The sequence below is a fragment of the Phyllostomus hastatus genome, unplaced genomic scaffold (assembly GCF_019186645.2).
Source record: "Phyllostomus hastatus isolate PE091 unplaced genomic scaffold, TTU_PhHast_1.1 phas_scaffold_129, whole genome shotgun sequence".
Taxonomy (NCBI): Eukaryota; Metazoa; Chordata; class Mammalia; order Chiroptera; family Phyllostomidae; genus Phyllostomus; species Phyllostomus hastatus.
Window position 1 is genome coordinate 6,941,564 of NW_025334009.1, and position 22,444 is coordinate 6,964,007.

Consider the following 22,444-nt stretch of genomic DNA (forward strand, 5'->3'; position numbering starts at 1 on the left):
GGGCTGCACAATTCATATGTTTCTTCACTTAACAACAACCCTACAAAATGGGCAGCATCTTCATTTAAAGATGAAGCAGCTGAGGTTCAAAGGTCCAGCAGAAGGCCCGAAGTCGGGCTGACTCTGCACCGTGCCCCCCCGCCACCACGTTCATGAGAGGAGCGCAGGGAGGAAGGGGGCAACGCCCGAGGGACTGAACACTGGACGTTCCCACGTTTTGGGGGCTCCAACGAACCCGTAAACACCAGCTCACCAGCAGCAGCCGAGTCCTCTCTCGGCTGTGGGCTGTGACGGAGGCCACGCCCCCTCCTCCCTTCAGAGACGTGGCCTGGGGGTCGTGGGCAGGGGGGACCCCCACAGAAGGTCTGTGCGTGCCCAGGGCCTCTGCCTCCCAGGGTTACCGGGGGACCTCGGGAAACTGGGTGAGTTTTGAAAGATCACTAACAACCAATACCCGGGGTAGGGATTCTTGTTTGTGTATTCCTTCTGGCGCTTTGTCAAGCGGAACTTGCTCTTTAAAGCGGTTCCAGGTGCACAGCAAACTAAGCGGCAGGCACAGAGGTTTCCCACACACTGTCGGCCCGCAGGACCGCCATCCCCCACCACCAGGGCGGCACATCTGTTAGAAGCGACGCACCTGCGCCCGGGGTCCGCAGCCTACACGAGGGTCCACTCTCAGTGCTGCCCGTGAGGGTCTGCACCCGTGTATGAGGACAGGGGTCCACCCCTGTGCTGTCACACGGAGAGTCCCCCCGCCCTAAGAATGCCCTGTGCTCCGCCTGCTCGCCCCGCCCGCTCCCCTGGCATCTGGCGACCACGGGTCCTTTCACTGTCTCCACAGCTCTCTGCCTCTTCCGGAAGGTCATGCCGTCGCAATCACACGGCGTCTGAGGCTTCCTCCACTCCGTCCCATGCATGTACGGTCGGTCCCCCGTGTCTTTTCACGGCTTGACAGCTCATTTCTGTTTGACCGAATGCAGCCGCCTCGTCTGGGTGCACCCGGTTTGCTTCTCCGTTCACCCACTGAGGACGGCCTCTCGGGGCCCCCAGGTTCTGGCGGCGGCGACCACAGCGGCCGCAGATGCCCCCGGGCAGGTTTTCGTGCGGACGCAGGTGTGCAGTTCATTTGGGTAAATACCAAGGAGCAGGATTGCTGGATTGTGTGGTAAGCTTGCGTTTAGTTTCGTAAGACACCGCCAGACTGTCTTGCAAAGTGGCCATGTGGGATTCTTTTAAACATCAGGACATTCCCACAGGGAAGGACGGGGCGGGGGCAGCTTCCTGGGTTAAACGCTGTGCAACGGGAGGCCAAGAGCCCCCAGGGACGATCCGAGCCCCGCCCCCCTCTCCTTTGCAGCTGGCGGTTTCCTGCGAGGAAGAGCTGGTCCTACCTGTCTCCCCCGATCTACCAAAGGATGAGCTCACGGAGGGCCGGGGCGTGGCGCCATGTCTGGGTCCCCACCAACAAAAGGAAAGCAGAGTGCTCACACACAGCAGGTGCCAAAAGCACCGAATGCACTTGAAAGCTGGAGCTGGCGGGGCGGGGCGGGGGTCATCCAGGCTCAGGAGGAGGTACCAGAAGGCAGTGCAGAGACAGGAAGGCCAGAGGCCCGTGCACAACGGCGGGCTGGTTCACGTGACAGCAAGGAGCCAGCTGGGCTGCAGGGAGGAGGGGCTGGAGGCAAAGAGAGCCCAGAGGCGCTGCTGGGACTCAGGAGGGGTTGGAAAACGACTGTCTGAACCGGGGAGCGAGCGTGGTGCAGGGCTGGGCAGCTCGGGCAGCAGGCGGGGCTTACGGGGCTGCAGAGTGTCCAAGGGAGCAGGGCTTCCCTGCGGGGCTGCTCCCAGGCAGAAGCTCCCGAAGATACGGCCCCCAGTCATGTGGATTTGCTCCTCCCCGGTGGGCTGGCTCTCATCCGGAGACGACAGTGGGTGGGCCGGGGGCTGGGGGCCAGGGGCCAGGGGCTGGGGCAGCTGTCAGAGCCTAGCCAGACCTCCCCGTGACGGAGAAGGAAAACGAGGTGCCCGTGCCCAGTGCCGCTCACACGGCGACTTAATTGTGATGTCACATCACAACAGGCCTTCCCCAAGCTTTCGACTCACCACCAGTGCACAGGAAGGTTTACTCCTAGGGGAAGGTGACATTTTATTATCACTGCTGTCACCGCCACCAGCGTCCTTGTTCCGGCCCCATGCTAACGGCGCTGGTGAAACACAGCCCAGGCTGGCCGGCCTCCCTCTGGCACAGCGGTGGTCCTGCAGCCGCTCAAAGGGACAGCTCTTCTCAGGAACAGCATCGGTGGGGCCTCAGCTGCCCCTGACAGGCCAAGGGGTCAGGACTGCTTCACGATTTGGGTGGGACAGAGAGAGACCACCCGGCCTCCTGGAACGGCCCGGTCCCCGACCTCGGTTCCGGGAAGATTATCTGAGAGCGGATGACACAGCGGAACTGATTGAATGCAGATTCCCTCCCTCCCTCCCTCCCTCCCTCCCCCCTGCCCCCCGGGGGCCAGGCCTAGACAGTGTTCCCTGGCAAAGACGAAAGTTATCCCAGATGGGTATTGAATTATCTTCTGCGCACCTGAAGCCAAACATTAGCTTGGCTTGAGGGCCGTGGCGCCTTCCCCACCCCACCGCAAAGGCGAGCGGCACCCCAGGAGGTGAACAGCCCTGGTGGGAGGGGCAGCTGTGGTGGGGCTCCTGTTTGTGGAGGTCTCCGAGAACCCTGGAGCCCCCCCACCCCCCGCTCCGTCAACTAAACGCACAGCCGCCCTGCAGGACGGCCACCTGGGTGATGACCAAGTCGGCGTCTTCTGCTGCTGTGACAAGGACTGAAAGAGAAAGGCTCCAACAGGTAGGCAGTGGGTGCGCCCTGCACCCCTGTCTCCCACGGGCCTGTCCCAGACTGCTCCTCTCTTTGGGGGCTGACCTGAAGCTGTGCCCCCCTTCACTGGACATGGAAGAGCAGCCTCTTTAGCTCTGCCCCCTGCAGGGAACCATGGAGGGGGATCACACAGCCATCAACCACCTACGGTGCTGAAAGGGGGCGGGGCCAAGGCCAGGCGCTCAGCCAGCGTTCGGGAGCAGGCCCGGAGGGGCCAGGTCTGCCTGGAACGTGTCTGGGTGAATTATTCCAGACACAAGTGGCACAAGGCTTCTCGTCAGCGGAGGGCTGCAGCCTGCGATCCGGACAGCTCTGGGAGTGGACAGGTTCCGGAACAGGTGCCAAGAGCTGGGGCAGAGCTGGGCCGATGACCCCAGCAATGGTCTTCCTCCAAGCCACACTAGAAGCTCCCCCTAAAAACCCCAGAGTCCATGGGTGCCAGGCTCCTGCCTCACATGCACACGGGCGGGCACTTCTCCTGACTGGCTGCAGGAATCAGTGGAGATGCCCACCATGACATCCAGGGGTGGGTCTCCGTGGGGGGGGTGGGGGCCAAACCACCGCAGGGGGCACTGAGGTGCGGCCAAGGTTGAAAGCCCCGGCACCCTGGGCCTCCCTGCCTCTGCGCCCTCTCCCCGGCACCCTGTAGTTCCCGAGGCAAGGGGCGCACTCTCAGCAAGCCACAACGGAAGTATTCAAGGCCATTCTGGCCGCCGAGGCCATTGCGCCACCAGCCTGCTTTCCTCACTCCGAAAGCTGCTCACAACCCACCACGGCCTCACTTCACTGCAGTGGGAGAGGAAGTTCCCATCGCAGTTTCCCCATCACTGCACGCTGAGCCAGGCTCCCCGCTGCCCGGGGCACGCCTGCGTCCCTGCCCACTACTCCCTGAAGGAAGGAAAGAGTGCAAGGCGTCCCCCGGCAGGCCCTGCGCCCCGCCCCCCCCCACCTCCTGCAGCTGCTGGGCCCGCCCTCTCCGCCCTCCCGGTCTCCTCCGGGGTCTCCGCCGGGAGGCCCACTGCGTTCTCAGCTCCCGTCTGAAACAGGAACGGCCAGTCCGCACAGGGAGAAAACGGGCCGCCCTGCCAGGGGTCCGGCGCAAAGGTGGGATGCCCCTTGTCACGGAGCCACTGGGAAGACGGAACACAGTCGCGGCTGTCGCTGAGGGCCCAGAGAAAAGGGCCCTTCGGTGCACTGTCCGTAGAAGCACAGATGTGACCGCCTCTCTGGAAGGCAGGGACAGCAGAGAAGGGGTCTTAAGACGCCTTCACACCACGGGACGCAGCGACTGACAGCCCCGGCCGCGGCCCTACAGGAGATCCCCGTGGTCCCCTGCAGTCACTGTCCACCGAGTCACCGCGAATGCCGAGTCGGCAAACCCGGAACCGCTGCTCCCAGGGGAAACCGGAGTCTGGGTTCCCCTGAGCCTCTGGTCCGGCTTTCGCCAACCACTCCGCACGTAACGTGCTCTCTGTGTTTCCGACACCTCCTTCAGTGCGTGCCGCTGATGCTTTAACACTGGACTCACGCCGGAGCGAAGAAGCGTACGGAACATGCGCCCTTTCTCCGGAGCACACGTCCTGGCCTTCTTACTTTCGGGGACAGGCCCGGGCAGCACGCCAGCAGTGCTCGCGGGGGCCGCCTAACGCTGAGAAATCGCCGGCAAAAGGCACGAAAATGCAAAAACCGCGGCGTCGAACAGACCATGAAGAGGACCCTTGTTTATAGAGCGCGAGCGCTGGAACGGGCAGGTGCCGCGTCGCCCCAGAGACCTCGGCTGGAACACCCGCGTGCGGGTGACGCCCGATTTTCACTGCTCCGCGAGTGTCCCCAAAGGGTCGCCCGGGGGTGCTGACTCTCGAGGAGGGGCTCACACACACATTTCAGCAAGCAGGCGAACGCGCAGAACAGAATCTGGACAGTGACATCGACTGCGCGTGACCGCCTGACAAACCCACTTACGTTCCCTTTTGGAACAGGCACACGCATGATGCATGAACGAGCCGGAGCGGCGGTTGCGTGGGGCGGGCGCTGGCTGGGAGGCGGCGCGAGGGGGCTTCCTGGGCGGAACTGTCCACACCGGGCGAGGGGCGTGGGTTACGACGGTGCGTGCACTCGTCAGTCAAAACTCATGGAACTGCACAGTTCACTGCGTGTAAATGGAAGTTTTCTTAAACCACAGCCACAAATTCCTGGGCGCTCCTTCCATGATGGGGAGGCGGGGGTCCGAGACCTCTCCCCTGGCATGGGGTTGGGCTGGTGACGGTCAGAAGAGCCGGGAGGGTCCAGTGGGGACGTGAGAAGCTGCGGCACACGGCGGGGGCTGAGGCCCGGCCTGTTTACTCAGGGGCAGCCCCACCCATTCCTCCACCCCTCGTCCTGCGCCACCGCCTCAAAGGGTCACCTGGACTGTCACCTTGGGCAGAGCTGCCCCTCCCACCACCGCCATGCCATACACCGCTGTCGGCGGGGGGGAACCTGGACAGGCAGCAGCCACGGGCAGGCCCCAGGTGGGGGCGGGGCTGCCAGCCCCACCACTGACCTCAGCAGCAGGCCAACAAAGGGCCTGTGTCAGCCTGGCCACCTGAGAGAACAGCCTCTGCCGCCGCCTCAGGGCAGGCCCCACACAATGGGGTCTTTGCACGCTGCCCGGACAGCCACCCCGGAGGTGGCCGCCCTCCCCAACAGCCGGGCAGGACCTCCAGGGCCGGGCCAGAGGCACAGGGTGTGGGCTGCCTGTCGGCTGGGGCCCCGGAGGAGCCAAGTCCCCAGGGTCCCCTCCCACCTCTCTGGACAGGAAACGGCGATTTTCACTTCTCTAACTGCAGCCAGGGGAGGGGCGGTCTCTTCCGAGGCTCCGCCCCCACTCGCCGAACAGAGTGTGTTTTTACGGTTCTGGAAAGTTGGCTTGGCTGCACGGCCACCTGCTGGGTCGCGCCACACACAGACGCCAGCCTGGGGCCCCGGGGCGTCCTCTTCCTCCTCCGTCAGAGCTCTCACAAGCCTCGGGGGGTGTGGGGTGAAGGGGGTGCGGGGTGGGGGGACTACAGCTGGTGGGGGTCGGGGGTGGTAAAACCCGTCTCCCCTGAACAAATGAGAATCTTCTCGTTTGCGCACCCCGGGATCTGAACGCATCGACGGGGCCTGGCTTTTGGATGGGCCCAAGTAAAAGGAGGCTTTGACGTGTCTGAGCAAACGATCCCTGTTTGGTGCTTGTGCGGTAAGCACCCCCCACGTGCCTCGCCCTCTTCTGAGAGCCACACGCAGCTCAGCCCTGGCCAACAGAGAAACGACGCCAGCCACCTGGGACTTGACGTTTTCAAGGAGCCACGCTCGACAAGTGAATGCAGATGAAACTAATTTTAAGAATGTATCTACTTAGCCCAGTGTACCCAAAGCATTCTCATTTAAACATAAAGCCGGTATAAAACCATACAAGAGCTATCTACCTGGTTTCCCCAGACCGAGCCTTCCGAACCCAGGTCTCTCGCACGCAGAGCGCCCCGCGATGCGGACTGGCCGCGCTTGGACGGGCTCGGTATCCCCGTGGCCAGTGCCTCCCGCGCTGGACCGCAAGGACACACTCCGTGCTAACCGCGTCCTCGCCACACCCACACCCACACCCACATTTTCCTGATGGGGAAACAGAGGCACGAGGCGGGTGGGCACCCACCCGGGGCAGACCTGGCCACGGCAGACCCAGAGTCCACACACGTGTGTGGCTTTTCACGCGTACAAACAGCAACTCAAATGCTGACTTCCGTGTAATGCAAATGTCTCCTCCGATAAGAACACGTGTGCAGGCCAGTGCGGTCTCCCTGCCCCCCTCCAGTCCTCAGCCACCCAGGGCACCTTCCACCCACGTGGGAGAGCTCATCTGAGGAGCTCCCGCTCAGGGTCACGGCTGAGGACAGCTGGCCTCCCTAGCACGCACACACGGCAGCAACACCCCACGCAGAGCACCGACACTCGGGAGGGAGTCAGGGAATGTCCCCTCCCTCCGCCAGCACGGCCTCCACTCTTCGTCCATCGGGGACCCCCTGAGCATCCGCTGTGCGCCAGGCGCTGCCCTGGGGCCTGGAGAGGCACCAGTGACCAGGACAGACCCCTCGCTGTCCTGGGACACACACGCCAGCAGGGGAGCCAGGCAGTAAGTCCCCGTGCACAGAGGAAGCCCCGCTGACCCTAATGCAGCCCCTCGCAGACAGCAGGTGTTCCACACTGGCTGTTGAGAGAGAACAGGTGATTTGGGCCTGACTGAAATCCCTTCTCCTGAAAACACGGCCACATCTCAGGTCGGCGCGGGGGACGGGGCCTCTCCACGCCTCCTGCGGCCTCTGGGGGTTCGGCACCCGCCCCGTGTCTGGCCTGCCCACCCACCACCAGCCAGGTCACCCATGTCCTCGCCCAATAAGCTCGTCCTTCGACCCGATGCACTGCCAGGGTCTGACAGGTGTCAGCACAGGGCGTCCCAGCTGCCGCTGGGCCCGAGGTGCGGACAGATTACGTGTGTGGCTTTCCCCGCGGCTCCGCCCACAATGGCGAGGCAAACGGCCACTGTGGCCGAGGCGTTTCAATTCTCCATGCCGACGGCCTGACGCTATGAACACGCATGGACTGGTCATTCCACAAAGTCCCCACGAGTCCCTCCTACAGACCAGGCATCTCGAATCCTATCTCAAATCTTATCACTAATTTCAGTGTTTGGTTTTATTTCCTCATTTTCTGTATTGCTTAGGGGGCCGCTTTATCATACAGCTTGAGTTGTGCTCCCCCCAAAAATGTGGTTTTGATCCCATAAGCCAGGCCAACGATGACCAAGCGTTACTGGTGGGAGAGGAACACTTCTGCGTCACCCGGGTGGGGACACGATGACCTCACGGAGGGGCCTGCCATCGCCAGCCCCTTGCCGGCTGCCCAGGGTGTGTCCAGTTGCTTGCGGTTTTCTCCGCCCTCGCCTCCCCAGGCTCCTCTGTTCCGCTGCTGGCTCCTCGTCCAAGTTCCACTGAGACACCCACACCCCCACAGGCAGTGTTGGAAGCAAGTCCCGCCTCCAAACACCGTCACCCCCAGAGCCAGGAGCCTATGGCCCCGAACCCTGCAGCATGGGAGAGCAGACAGAATTATAACGATCCCAGGACACCCACGCCCCGTAAGGAGAGGAAACTGAGGTGGGAGAGGGAAGCCACGTGCCCGAGATGGCACAGCCTGTAATGCCGGGCCCCCAGCAAGGTCAAGGTGAAGAGCGCTCTGTCAGCCAACGCCCTGGGGCCCAGCGACAGCTGAGGTCTCCTTCTAAATTCAATACCTACTGCATCACCAGCCGAGCAAATGCCAGCCGAGGTGGGGGAGGGGGACAGAACAGGTGACCTTTCGGCAGACACAAAGCCCTCCCTCCCTCTGCTGGGCGAGCAGGGGCCATCCTGTGAGCAAACGGGGCCACAGCGGGGTTCCACCAGCTGAGAGGAAACCACAGCCCAGCCGGCGGGACTCTCCAGGGCACAGGGCAGCTGCTGCCGTGGTCAGCGGGGCTTCGGGCAGCCAGGGCGAACCGGCCACTGTCTGCTCACACGGAACGGACCGTCATGTGCCGCCTGGCCCGGGGCCTGCTGGGATGCACGTCCTCCCAGACTCAGGGCCTATTAGTGGGGTGCCCTCTCTGCTCGGTCCTCAAGTTACCTGGGTCTCTGCGCCTCCTGGGATCGGCTGCAGGGAGACCCACGCTGACCTCAAGTCCCTTTCTTCTGGGTGCCAGACAGCATCACGGCAGGCTTCCAGAACTTTCTCTATGCTACAAATGCATGTGTGCGGGAAGAGAAAACCCCCTGATCTGCTCCCAAAGACTTCCAGCCACAGGGAGTAAGCAGCCCCAGCTCCCCACGGGACACAAGCAGACGAGTCCCAGAACGAGAAGGGTGAGGAGGGCACAGGTCCCAGTCCAAACCCGGGGCTCTCCAGACTTAAAACAGCCTGGCCTCGGACCCTAAGGACTTCCCTCCGGAACACTCGCGCAGAAAGTCTCCAGCCTCCCGGCGTGGCCCTGACACTCTGTGTCCAGCTGGTGTCCCTGGGGGGGCATGGGGGGGGACGAATGAAAAACAAGCCCTGGAGTGCCTATAAATACCGCTGGCGAGTGCCCTCCTGCCGGTGACGCAACTGGGAGAGCGCGGGGGCCCGTGCTGGTTGAAGGCAAGGTTTCTGGTCGGTGTGCCAGGGGGACTCCGTGCACAGTTCCAGCCTGGACCTGACCGTGACCCTGAGGCCAAGGCATCGTGGCCACTCCCGAGGACAGTGTGAGCTGGCACCCTGCACCTGCCCCCCTTCCTTGCCCACAGCACTTGGGAGTGTCGCACAAGCACCACTTGCCCTGACTCACACCCTTCAGAGGAACGTGAGAAGTCAGGGGCCTGAGAGGCGGCAGGCAGCCAAGGCCACTGCGTGGCCCCTGTGCACGCCCCTGACCTCCATGGTCCCATCACTGCCCCGCAGGGAGGGCCTGAGGAGGAACCCGGGTGCCCAGCCCCAGCTCCCAGAGTGGGGTCCAGCTCCAGCAGCCAGCCCGGGCGCCCCTCCAGCCCTGCCTTCTCGTTGCTCCCCCAGAGAAGAAGGGAGACTCCAGTCCTGACCTCCCTGTGGCCCGAGTCCCCCTGAGGTTCCCTTTGTCAGAAAGCCACTGTGCTTCCCGCAGCGGCGAGGCCGCACAGCCCGGCGGCTGAATCTCGGACTCGGCAGCCACACGCAGCAAAGCCCCTCAATAAACACACTAGGTGGGCTACTTAATTTCTGTGTGCCTCCCTACCCCCTCTATAAAAGGGGGGTCATGAAATAGGGTCATCGGGAGGGTCCAACTAGCTGATGCCCCTGAGATACTTGCAAGGGGCCCCGCACAGAGCAACCGCTCCACGAATTTTAGCTGAAGTTTCTCAGAGCTGTCGCCCCACCAAACACCCCTGCTCTGTCCCCTCCACAGTCCGCCCTCCCATCAGCAGACATGCCCTGAGCCCCTACCGTGTGGGGCCCCGACGGTGCCGGCAGGCCCTGCGGCCCCCGTCCCGTGTCCAGGGATCAGGACTGAGGGAGCCCACCGTGGGGGCCTGGGACATGCCAGCAACTACAAGGTCACCGAGCCCCACGCCCACGGCTGGCGGCCGCCCCCGCCCCCCATGCACGGAGGACCCCACGGGGAACTGGAACGAGAGCCTCCGCGGCCTCTGCAGTACAGGGGCGCCCACGTCTGGCTGTCTCCTTCAGCTCCTTAGTCCTTCCCAGTCTCGCTTTCGTCAGACGCACCCCACAGGGCAACCTGGCCTCCCGTGTGGAAAACACTTCTGCGTCTTTCCGAACAGCCGAGAACCACAGCGCAGGACCCGTCCCGCATCCCGAGTCCCAGCAGGCTCCAGCCGCAGCGCCGCACGGCCGCCTTCCGCTAAAACTCGCCACGCTGGTTGTTCTGAGGGCGGCAGGCGTGTCCGTGACTCACGGCTCTTGTGGTAATTGCACATGTGTTCCAGAATATCTAAAGTGCAAGTGACTAGCACTTACGATTGGAAAGTTAACAACAACTGAAAAAAAAAGTCTTTTCATTCTGTGGAGGTCTGGAAGCCGGGTGATCTGTGTAGCCCCCGCCTCCCCAGGCTCTTGCCACGGCCGACACCCCTGCGGCCCGGCTCTGGGTCCCTCGGCCAGCTAAAATTCAGGCGCTCGGTTGCACCCCCAGCCACAGGGGCTGGACTTCAAGAGTGGAGCTCCCAGCTCGGCAGAGCGCGCGAGCGGCCGGCCCAGCGCCACCCCTGGGGCGTTGGGAAGGTCGGGCCCAGGACACCTGGTGTGCTCACCCTCAGGTGCGCGCCTGGCTTCCACGGTTCCGTCTCCTGCGCGGAGTCGTAAATCAACACGTGTAAAGAAATGCAACTTTTTAAAAAGCAAAATCTCTGGCAAGGATGGCCATGTGTAAAGGTCAGTTTCATGCTCCAGATGACTGATGGAAAGAGCAGAGAATCAGACGGAGGAGACAAGACGTTCTTTCCTGGTCCCCAAGGAACACAGCAGGAACACCGTCCCGAGGGGAGGGCGTGGCCGCAGAGGCAGACAGCCCGATGGGACCAGACAGCCACCGTGGGAAGCCTGTCAGGACACACCAGTGCTGCAGCTGGAGACCCACGGCCCAGAGCAGGACACCGACCAGGGACAGGCAAGGGCATGCGCCCCATGGTGGCAGGAACACCACAAGCTCCAGGCCGGAGACGAGGCTGAGGGGGGGGGGGGGGCAGGAGCCAGCGAGGGCAATGGGCTGGGGCACGGCCCGCGCATGGGCCTCAGGGGCACAGGCGGAGAACTACGGGGTCACTCCCAAGTGTGAGCCTGAGCCTGAGCCTCCGGCGTCCTTCCCCAGTGTTCCCCGTACACGGAGAGTACAGGCCCCTTGCCGTGCACCTTGCCGACGCGCCGTCAGGGAACAGATGAACCGCTGTGAGTGAAGTGTGGGCACTTACCTCGTCATCCTCTCCCCACTGACACCTCGGAAGAGCAACCCTGGGGACAACGCTGGCCGCAGGGATGGGGCGGAAGGATGGTGGAGAGCCCGCCCCTTTGGAGAACACAGAGCACCAATGGCATCCGAGCCCTGGCCACTGACCACACAGGAGCAGCCACACGACAGCACAAGCTGACCAGCGCAACGGGCGCGATGGAGCTGGCCCCACTGAAGTCACCGCCTCCTCGCTCTCTGCAGCCGGGGCTGCGCCCCGACCACCCACACGCTGTCCCTTCCTCCCCAAACCTGCCTCGAAATGCTTTAAAACTTGCTTAAGTTTTCAGAAGTTACTTCGAATCACACCATTGCTTAAAAACTCGTGGTTGTGGTCAGAAGTTATCTTTCTGATAACTTTTCTTTCTTGCTATGGTTATCTTTCAAGGCTTGCGGTGACTCCAAGGGGTGCGCGGTGGGGCTTCTCGGGTGCTGGGCATGTCCCGCATCTCAATCTGGCCTCATGCAGGCCGTGGGGGTGCGCCCCCTTTGTGAACATCTACAACATGTATGTTACACATCAATGAAAAGCTAAAAAACACACACCCTTCTATTTTAAGGGGATGATGACCTGGTCCACTAAAACAAACAAAAACAAAACGCACGTAGCTTACGCGATTTCCAAAGGGCTGGGTGTCGCCCTGTCTCGGGTGTGCACTGCAGGGCTGGCCGGCCAGAGCTGAGGCCGTGGGTGCCACTGACAGATGCTGCCGCAGGATCGGAACTTCACCTGCACGGCAATGGGCGCCCGGACCGAAGTCACGGAGCGATGTCTCCCAAAAGAGTTCAGGTGGACTCCCCGGCGACGGCATTTGCTCACACCGGCTGCGCAGACAGAGCCGGAGGGCTGATGACCTTCTGCCACCCCCTCCTTCAGCACCGGGTTCGGATTTACCACCGCGCCTGGCCTTGGGGGCAGCTGGATCGGCCTGGGGTGTAGGCTGGTGTGGCGGCTGACACTCTCCCCTCCCCCTGCCTTCGCAGGAAGGGGTCCCAGGAGCAACCCCCCCACGCACTGAGCTCTGTCTCAAACTCAGCCCCCTAGGAAACCCAGCCTGGGGCAGGTGGCGTGTTTGCGTCGTTTTCCATAGGACGGGAGGCGAGGCCCAGCGTGAGGAAGACCAGTGGACAACGAGTGGACACCGTGGAGGAAAAGGCGGGAAGGGCTAAACAAAAGGCACAACGCGCTCCTCACTTCCTCCGCGGTGTAAACAGCGGCGTGCAACGGAAGCCAGTGTGGTCCTCAGGGCGGCGGGAGGGGGGGGCGTCCTCCAAGAGCGAGGCCCGGGAAGGCGGGAAGCCCAACGACGCTGTTCTCCTAGCAGCAAAGCCTGTCCTTAACTCTCTCCTCGTGGACAGAAAGACACAAGGAGGAATCCTGGAGAAGGAAAGAGGGAGAAACGCCCCCCTAGGACCAGCCTGTACTACACTACAGAGACGGCCACGGAACGTGCCAGAAGAGCCCCTGGGGACGGGCGGGCCAATCACCAGAGACCGAGGTGTCTGCAGCCCTCGGTGTTCTCCAAGGCGGCGGCCAGGGGTCCCGAGCCCCACCCACGGCGGCCACAGGAACACCTTCCCCTGCCCCGGGAAGGGGCCCACGGCAGCAACCCCAACGCCTCCTCTGCTCTGCTCCTGGCTGGGATTCCGACCGCCGGCGCCTTTCTCTCTCTGGCTAGAGCCCCGTATCGTAGATATCCTTCCGCTTGGAAGTACGCTTTCATCCCTACTTAACACGGGCAGTGTGCTGGGCGGACAAACTCTGTATCGAGCGGCACCACACCTGGGGCTGGTCCAGCCTCCTTGCACCCCGGGAGCGGGCAGGCCGGGAAGACAGCAGGGCTCGCGCAAGGTCCCACAGCAGGAGCTGGGCCGGGAGTGACTGCCAGGTGCTCAGAGGACAGGGACAGGTGTTCTCCTCCGCCACACGGCCGGTCACACTGGAGCGGAGGGAGGCTCACTGCCCCACCGGGCATGGGGCAGGCCCTTTCCTCCGCGGTGGGCGGTGGGCACAGTGGGCTCCCCAGCACGAGCCCCCAACAAAGCCACCAGGCAGCACGTGGAGGGCACAGAGCCCCCAGCCCCACAACCCCACCCCGGAAGCTCGCCCCATAGCCCTGCCGGCACCTTGCAGCTGGCCCCTTTCGCAGTCTTCCCCGAGCGAGCGCTGCCTACGTGACCCGGGGCACAGCCGCGCGGGGGTGACGCTGAGCCAGCTGAAGGCATGCCGACACTGAACAAATGCCAAGACGCACCGTTCAGGGCGAAGGCAAAGAGCAGGTGACAACACGCCAGCACCGTCACCGGCAGCTGAAAATTCATTACACTCAGGACACCCAGCTAGAAATGGGGGTAGGAGGAAGATGCATCGTTTGCAGCACGTGTTTTTACGTCTTTTGAATTGTCTACATGTGAATAACACAGTCTAAAAAATAAATGCGGTTCCCTTTACGCGAACTATCCAGAGCAGGCGCACCCACAGCAGGACGCAGACTGGTGGCTGGTGGGGGGCGGGGGGGGGGGGCTGGGACAGGGGCAGACGGGAGACAACGGCTTGGGTGCGGGCTTCCCTCCGGGGCAAAGAGAGGTTCCGAAAGTGAACAGGGTGGCATCTGCCCAACACGACGAATGTACTGAACGTACTGAATGCCTCTGAGCTGTTCACTTCAAAATGGTTAATTCTGTCACGTGAAGCTCACCACAATTATTTTAAAGCCGTGAACTAAAAAGAATGAATGCGCCTCTCACATCTGAGCTTGGTTGGGGCGGGTGGGGGGGGTGCTGCCTGGTGATGCTGGTGAGAGGCCCGGCTGGGCCGAACCCTGGGGCGCGATCCCGGCCACACCCGGCGTCACCTGTGAGGCCTCGGATAAGGAACGTGACATGCCCCCACCCCCAGCTTCGGCTTCCTCCTCCATGCAGCCGGGCTTGACGACAGAGCCCTCCTCCGAGGGCTGCTGTGACGAGTACATTAAATGTTCCGCGTCCAGGGTCTAGCTCAGCGCCTGGCACGGCCCAGCCCCGCCGGCCGCTGCTCTTGCTGTCCGCCCTGCTGAGTAAGCCCGAGCCCCAGACAGACACATGCCCACCGTCTCGCCTCCTTCAAGCCTCCTCCCGAAGGCCGCCTGTGGCCGGGCCCTTCCTGCACACCTGATTTAAAACTGGCCCCCTGTGGCCCCCTTCCCCCGCGCTGCCCTGCAGCTCCTCCCCTCTCTACTTCCTTCTCTCCCTGAAAACCGGCTGGTTTATTTTCTTCATCACCTGTCTCCACAGTTTCTGCCTGGGGAGGCAGAGCCTCAGTTGGACCCGCTCACTCGGTACCCCAGGACCTGGAACGGAGCATGGCCCCGGGGAGGTGCTCAGTGAACGCGTTGAATGAATGAATGAATGAATGAATGGCGTTCGCTAATAACTGCGCTCTGATCCGAGCGGAAACATGCCTCCCTGAGAAAGTCAAACTGGGGTTCTGCTGTGTAAGGAGCTTGAAATAAATGAGAGAGGGAGCACCCCCCTCGGGAGCACACCCCCCCCTTTCCCGACCCCTCCCCCTCCTCCCTCCAGGTGCATCACCTCTGCCCTTCTCTCTGCGCTCCAAGGGCCCTCCCTCTGCCTCCGAGACTTGCTTCCCGAGCCCATTTCTTCTACAGAGCCCGCTTCTGCCTCTGTGACTCTCTGCATAAACTTGCACTTATTAAAAAGAATTAAACAAAAGTTTAAATTAAAAAAAAAAACATAGAATTTCCAGCTAAGCACTATTCCCAAAGAGGGGAATTTGCAGAGAAGAAGGGAGGCTCCTCAGTAAAATGACACCATGTGCTCGGAAACACACACCAACAAACCTCACCGCGCCTCTGCCTGCCCGGTGCGGCGTGAGCGCGGCCCCCGGGGGACTCTCGCCAGGAGCGAGGACACGGTGCCACTCACCACGAGAACCTCGAGCTGCCAAGCAGCCCCGGGACAAAACGGCCCATTCCCGGAGAACAGGGTTGGCTGAAATCAGCAGGCCGGCCCCTCCCCTGCAGGGCCACCCTGTCCCCACCCCCCTCCACCCGGCAGAGCAGCCACCCCGATGGGACCCAGTTTCCCAGAGCTTCCAGGCCTCATAGGGGAGAAACCGTGACCCCAGCATCCAGAGTTCAAAAATGAAGGAAAAAAAAACCCTAAAAAACAAAAACAACCCTCCAAGTCTCTAAAAATAGTCTGGTCTCCGGTCAGGTCTCCTCTGAGACCGCCCCAGCGTGACTCCGCAGCCGACCAGAGCTACCCTCCCGCTGCCTCCAGCCCCGCGCGGAGGAAAAACCGCCGAAGCCAGAGGTCTCCAAAAGTTTGTGGTTTTTAAAATAAAAGGAGAATAAAACAAAAATCTGTGAGTTTGAGCAAAACCAGAAAGGAGCATCTTCCACCCTATTTTCGGCAACCTGGCGGCTGGCCGGAACCCCAGGTGCGGGGCGGGGGCTGAGTCAGGAGGCACCTAGTCCACGGGTCTCTAATTTCCCTGGGTGTCAGTCAGGCTTGTGGAAATGCCAAGTCTCACCCCGATTCCCAATGCAGTGGGTCTGGGGTGGCGCCCTATAAGCTGCAATTCTAACCAGTTCCCAGGGGGCAGGACGTGGCTGGTCCAGAGACCAAGAACCACTGCTCTGGACACTCCTTCATGTTAGGGCGACACCTGTCTCGACTCCCCACCGTCCGGCAGACAGACACTCACACACACACTCACACGCAGGGCCCTACAGGGCCCCCCGTCTGACCACTGGTCCTCTCTCAGCCAGCGCTGCCTGGCCCAGCCAGCTGTGATGCAGGGCTCAGGGGCACCGGGACGGACAGAGCTGCCCCACCCCAGCCCTGGAATCTGAGTGAGCCCAAGGCGGCGCGAGGCCCGAAGGCACACCTGGAACCCTTGAAAACCAGCGTCACGGCACCTCCCTTATTTGAAAGCCTCACGCGCAATCCCACCCTGCTTCACCCTTTACACATGGGTGACCCCCAGCTGCAAGGTCCGCTTTCTGCCCAGGGATGCTTTCAAGTTTCTGAATCAGAAGAAGCATATGAAAGAGGAACCCCCCAAAAAAACACACACACACAAAAAAAACACACGACAGGCCCAAGAGCTGCAGCATCCCTGGGGCCAGCCCCACACGGCCCACTGCGGGCCACCCCGCCAGCCTCTCTCTCACTCACCGAAGTAGTCGGCCTTCGGGTGAGCGTCCATCTCCCGCTCCAGGCGCTGCGTGAGAGCTTCCAACTTCAGCTCGGCGGCGGAGGGCCCAGGCTCGGGGCCCGGGCTGAGGGTCTGGCAGGGCAGCTTCACCCTGTGGGGGCCGGGGCTCTCTGCGAGCACAGGCCCCAGGCCGCCCTCCGAAGACCAGCCAGGGGCACCTTCTTTACAAGGTAGCTCCGGTGGGGTGGACAGCGCTGGATGGATGCGGCTGGTGGGGCTGAGTCTGGGACCGGTGCCAGGGTCTGTGCAGCCAGGCTTGGGACCCAGGCCGGGGGCCGCTGCACCCAGCTGCGAACCGTCCATGCTGGCTGGCAAGGACGACGGCCCAGAGCTAGAAAGGTAAGACTTGGGCCCCTCCTGGAACCAGGGCTGAGAGTGCACGCTCGGGCTGGGCGTCATGCCTGAAACCTCTCTCCCCACCCCAGAGTTTGTTCTGGGAAGAGCTCCCGGACCGGGGCAGCTCAGGGCCAGCGACGCTGAGAAAGGGGTCCTGGGCTGAGCCGGGCCCAGCAGGGCTCCGTTCTCCGGGCCTGGGGAGGGCAGGCCAGGCCTCACCCACTGGGAGGAGGCAGTGGTCCAAAGAGCTGCTGGCTTCTCACTGCCGCAGCCATCAACGCCACTGTCCTGGCCGCTCTCAAACGACCTGCTGGAGCCTGGGGAGAGCTGTGGCTGGTATAAGTGAGGATCCCTGGAGGGTTTGGGTGGTGCCGGATCACTTCCTGGGGCGCCAGGCCACCCACCCCCTACACCCAGCCTGATGCTGGAAGGCGCTCCTGGGTCTTCACCCCACTTCGGGCTTGCCAAGGAGAGGTTGTCGTAATAGTCCCCGTGGGTGAGGCAAGAAGGATCCTCGCAGGGACTCACCCCGTGGAAAGCAGACATCTCAGAGCTCACCGGGCCCTCCTTGGAACCACAGTCCTGGCTACCAGGCCTCGCGCTGCGGACATACGGCCTCGCCCTCTGCTCCTGGGGTGGGCACAAGGGCTGCCCAGCGGCGATGGTGGCGGCCGCGGCAGGAGCTCCTGCTGAGGCAGCCAGAGGGGGCTTGGCAGCGCCGTCTGTGGTCAGCTTGTTGCCCACACCAGTGTCCCGGTGGGGCTGGGGGCCCGGACGCCCCCCACCATTGACAGGACCTCGGCTGGCCCTGGGCAGGGTCTCGTCTTGGAGGAGCTGTTGCTGCTGCTGAAGGTGGATTTTGGCCATCTTGGTGGCAAACACCCTGCGTGTTTCCTCAAACTCCGGGTTGTTGCCCGCACCCTTGTCCACTCGGAAGAGTCCATCCTTGGATGCCTCATACATGTTCAGGTCCTCGATGAATTTACTGGCCTCCAGGCCCAGGTCGTCGTACTTATCCATGTTGCAGACTGGTGTGGAGGCCTAGGCCCGGTGCCCCTAGTGAGTGAGTGAGTGCGTGCGTGCGTGTGTGTGCGTGTGTGTGTGTGTGGAGGAGGTGGTGGGGATGTGCTGGCCAAGAACCGGGACTCAAGTCCAGCCCAGAACAGGTAAAACCTTCCACCTGCCCAGAGAGAGAGTCATGACCCCAGGCCTTACAGTCCAGCCCACGCTGAGGCCTCAGAGCCTGATGGATTAAGTTCTCTTCCAACTTCTTTTCCCCTCGGAAGTGTCCACGTGGGGGCAGATGGTGGCGCTTCCCTGTCCCAGCTTACAGTGCGTTCTTTTCTCTTTTTCAAATCATGAAAGGAGGAAAAAAAAAATCACATCCTCCTTAACCAACCAAACGCAGAAGCCCACAAGGCGGCTGCCGCAGGACCGGGCCGGGGTGAAGTCGCCTGGGCCAGAGAGTGCAGAAGCCTCCGCACCGCCCGGCCGGAGCAAAGGCGCGGCGGCCGGAGGCGCAGGCACGTCCCGGGCGCGCTCGGTCCCCTCCGCTTACCGTCGCAGCCGCGCGGCTGTGATCCTGGCCGGCGCCGAGAGGGAGCGCGGTCCTCCGCGCACGGGCCGGTCTGGCGGCGGCAGGAAGTTCACGGGGGCCGGAGCGGGTGGCCTATTGTCCGAGAGCGGCGGCGGCAGAGCGCGCGCGGGCCGAAGGGCGGCGGGACGCGGAAGTGAGTGCGCAGGACGCCGTACCCGCCGCTCGGTCGCCAGCCGGCACGTCCCGGGCCTGCGAGGAGGCGGAGGCGGGGAAGTGGCCAGGGGGCGGGGGCGCGGCCGAGGGGCGGGGCCGCGCGCGGGAGGCGGGCGCTCCGGGACGGGTCTGCACGGGGCAACGTGGCCCAGTCGCCTGTCCCGCCGGGGCTGTGGAGCCCGGAGGCGTGTTCTGCACGCGGGTCCGCGCTCAAGCGCCCGGATTGCGCGAGGTTTCCCCGCTGCCCCCACCGCCCCCTGAGAGTCCTGGACTGTCTCCGGGCCTCCGGCTCCGCCCCGTCCCTGGCAGCGCTGGGCCCCGGCCTCTGCGCAGAGACCACCGGCGGGAGCCCTGGCCAGTGGGCCCGAGACCTGCCGCTTGCTGTTTGCGGGAGTCTCGAGGGCGCACGCTCCTCTCCCCACCTTGCCTCAGTTTCCACGGCAGGAAGCCCCCCCCCCCCCGCCCCGTGTGCCGCAGGGCACTGCCTCTGGCCGGGCTGCGCCCGCCGCTCAACTTCACCGAAGTGTACGAGTGGAGGTCCGGGCTGTCACCCGTGGGCATCACCCGTGGGCTAGGCCAACGTCCTCTCTGATACGTGAGCGACTAAGGCACAGAGGGGGACGTGTCCAAGATGCCGCGGTAACAAGGAAACCGTGGACGGAGAGCTCAAGTCCTGTGAAAGGGGGAGAAAGTCATGTTGTTCCTGGAGCTCGGGTTTCAAGTCCTCAGAGCGGCAATAAGAACGCGTCCCCTGGCGGCTTGTTATTCTTACGGACGTTCCCAACTCCTAAGTAGCCCGCACGACTTGGGGCTCCGGGGCGGGGTCGCGGGCGGGCTCCAGAGCGCCCCTGCGCGGCGCGGGGCTCCCTGCACCAGCTCCGAGGTGAGGGGCGGCTTTATCTCCCACACAGCAGCCAGAGCGATCGTAAAAGTACCAGACCTGTCACTTCCCCGCTTGAACCCTTGTCAGCTAAGAACGTCCAAACCTGTAGACAATGTTTATAAGTACTGATGTGCGCCACACACAGGATGTGCCCGGAAGCAGGACTTGCACAGACTGAGATAAATGTTTCCAGGGAAGTGACGGTTTGCAACTTCTTTTATGCATTTGGAATTAAGGAGAGAACCTACAGAAGCCTTCTCGGAGGAGAGAGACCTCGGTGGGGATGGGATTCCAGGACAGTTAAGAGTACGTGCTCTCCCCTGGCTGGCATAGCTCAGTGGATTGAGCTCGGGCTGTGAACCAAAGTGTCGCAGGTTCGATTCCCAGCCAGGGTACATGCCTGGGTTGCAGGCCATAACCCCCCCGCCCCATTCCCTTCCCTCTCTAAAAATAAATAAATAAAATCTTTTTAAAAAGTGAAAAAAAGATTACGTGCTCTCTTGAGGATGGTACTGCTTTGGGAGGAGTCTGCTCTGAAATGGGTGGTCACGTACTAGAAGGAGGGGTTTGAAAAGAGACATCTCAAAAGTGTGTTCACCAGGATGCACAGAAGCTGTGGACAGGGCTTAGGTAAGGCAGAGACAAGGCATTTACTAAGGAAGTTATGTGCATGGTGCGTGGCTACCCACCATGACCTGCCTGGTTGAGAGTGTATGACCAGATCACCCTGTAAGGTTTCTTCCTATGGAGCTCGCTTGTCATCCACAGCCTCCAGGCGGACCCTGGACTTCTATTAAAGCTCGTCCCCTATCACAGCCCTCCTGAACTGGCTCCCTGGAACTGATCTGGGAGGCCTTCCCACCCTATGTTCTAGCTTCCTAGTGTACGCCAAGAACCTGGCCTTGAACTTCTCAGTGGTTCATCCTTCCCATCTCTGCCAAAGTCACCCCCTCCTAGAGGTTTATTTGCACAATAAAATTTGAGAATCGCTGCTATAACAAGTATACTAGAATAAGGTGTTTTTACTTTTAAAATCTTTTAATTTTTTAATCTACAAAAGTAATACGTTTACGATAACAACTCTGAACAATAGAGCTACATAAACTTTTTAAAAGTTGCCCATAACCCCCTTATTCAGAGGTAATCGTTATTACAACATTAGTAGACCCTTAGGCATGCAGTGATACTTGGTGATTAATAACAAGATGACTCATAAACTGAATCATTTGCTTGTGAAATTTCTAGAGCAGTGGAACCAGCAGCAGCAGCAGCAGCACCGGGAACTGGCCTGGCTGAGCAGTTCCCAACTGCATCCGAAGTCCTCAGGAAGCGCATGGGAATGCTGGTTGCTGGGACCTACCCCTGGAGTTTCTGACTCAGCAGCTCTGTCCAGCTGGGGCCTCAGAATCCGCATCTCCAACAAGTTTCCAGGCGATGCTGGTGCGGCTGGCTCAGGACCCACCCTCGGGAACCAGCGTTCTTCAGCCCCAAGTCCCATGCTTCTCAGAGCACTGCGACAGTGACCCTGGGTGCACCCAGGCGTGAGGACATCTATCAGAGTGGAAAGCTGCGACCCACTTTGCCTGACCCTCGAGCTTTGGGGACATGGCTGACAAAGCACTGGGGACACGAGGCCACCCCTGTGCAACGTCTAAAAGCCCAGGGCCAGCTTCCTGGGTGTTCAGAGCCGACAGCTGGGAACCAGCGCAGGTGCCACAGACCCCAGCCGGGGCGTCTTTCGAATCGCTCTTCTCCTTTCATTCTAGGGGACCAGCTGCTGAGGCCTATAGTTTTTTGTCCCCACCTGCCCCCCACCCCCATGTAGGCTTGCCTGGAGTGCCCAGAAGCTATGGCCTATACACCCCACTCCCACTCCGCTCTAGAAGCAGCGGCACCATCTCCACCAATAGACACACACACACACCTGAACCACGTATTTCCTGCCCCAGATGGGCATGCCCACTCAGTCCAGGGAGCACCTTGTAGCTTTCCAGACCGCTTACAAAAACGGGATCCCATAATGTCAAAGCACATAGTATAGCTCTGTGAAAGGGTCCTTAGTGAAGTCGGGAAAGGCCAGGCGGCCACTGGATGTTTTACTGCTGTATTTAATTCTTTTTTCCCCCCAAAGATTTTATTTATTTTTAGAGAGAGAAGAAGGGAGGGAGACAGAGAGGGAGAGAAACATCCGTGTCTGAGAGAAACATGGATAGGTTGCCTCTCACATGCTCCCCCTACTGGGGCCCTGGCCCGCAACCCAGGCATGAGCCCTGACTGGGAATCGAACTGTCAGCCTTTCGGTTTGCAGGCCGGTGCTCAATCCACTGAGCAACACCAGCCAGGGCTACTTAATTCTTAAGGACAGGGATGCTTTCCAATTCTGTGCCCAACATTTAGAATGGCAGCCGCGCGTTGACGGGCGTGGCTCAGCTGGTAGGGCGTTGTCCCGCAGATTGAAAGGTCACTGGTTCCATTCCCAGTTCTCAGGGCACTTACAAGGAGGCAACTGATCGATGTTTCTGACTCACATCAATGTTTCGCTCCCTCTCTTTGTCCCTCTTTTCTCCTTTAAAAAGTAAAAAATTAATAATACTAATTTTAAAAATAATAAAGAGTCAGAATGGCAGCCATGGTTATTTAATACGTATTATAGAGCAGTTTTCTCTGTTCCATGTGTTTGGAAACATCGGTTGATTAATATCACAAAGTATGTGCTTTTAAATAACACCAGTTGTTTAACAAAGCAAAACAATGACAAGCTCAATGTTTTATCAATCAGTAGGCAGAGCATGGATGGTGTTAAGGGTTTGCTGATAACATTTTGTTTTGTTGTGTTCAGTGAA

The 22,444-nt window shown here is 61.3% G+C and overlaps 1 protein-coding gene across 1 annotated transcript in view; it reads right to left on the minus strand.

The window, feature by feature from the left end:
• LIMD1 (LIM domain containing 1) overlaps positions 1-18,746 on the minus strand; it is a 53,150-nt gene extending 34,404 nt beyond the window's left edge. The window contains exon 1 of the mRNA XM_045856802.1: positions 16,593-18,746. Within this exon, the coding sequence (XP_045712758.1) occupies positions 16,593-17,988 (1,396 nt within the window). The 5' untranslated portion in view covers positions 17,989-18,746. The remainder of the gene's footprint in view (positions 1-16,592) is intronic.
• Positions 18,747-22,444: the final 3,698 nt, after the last annotated feature.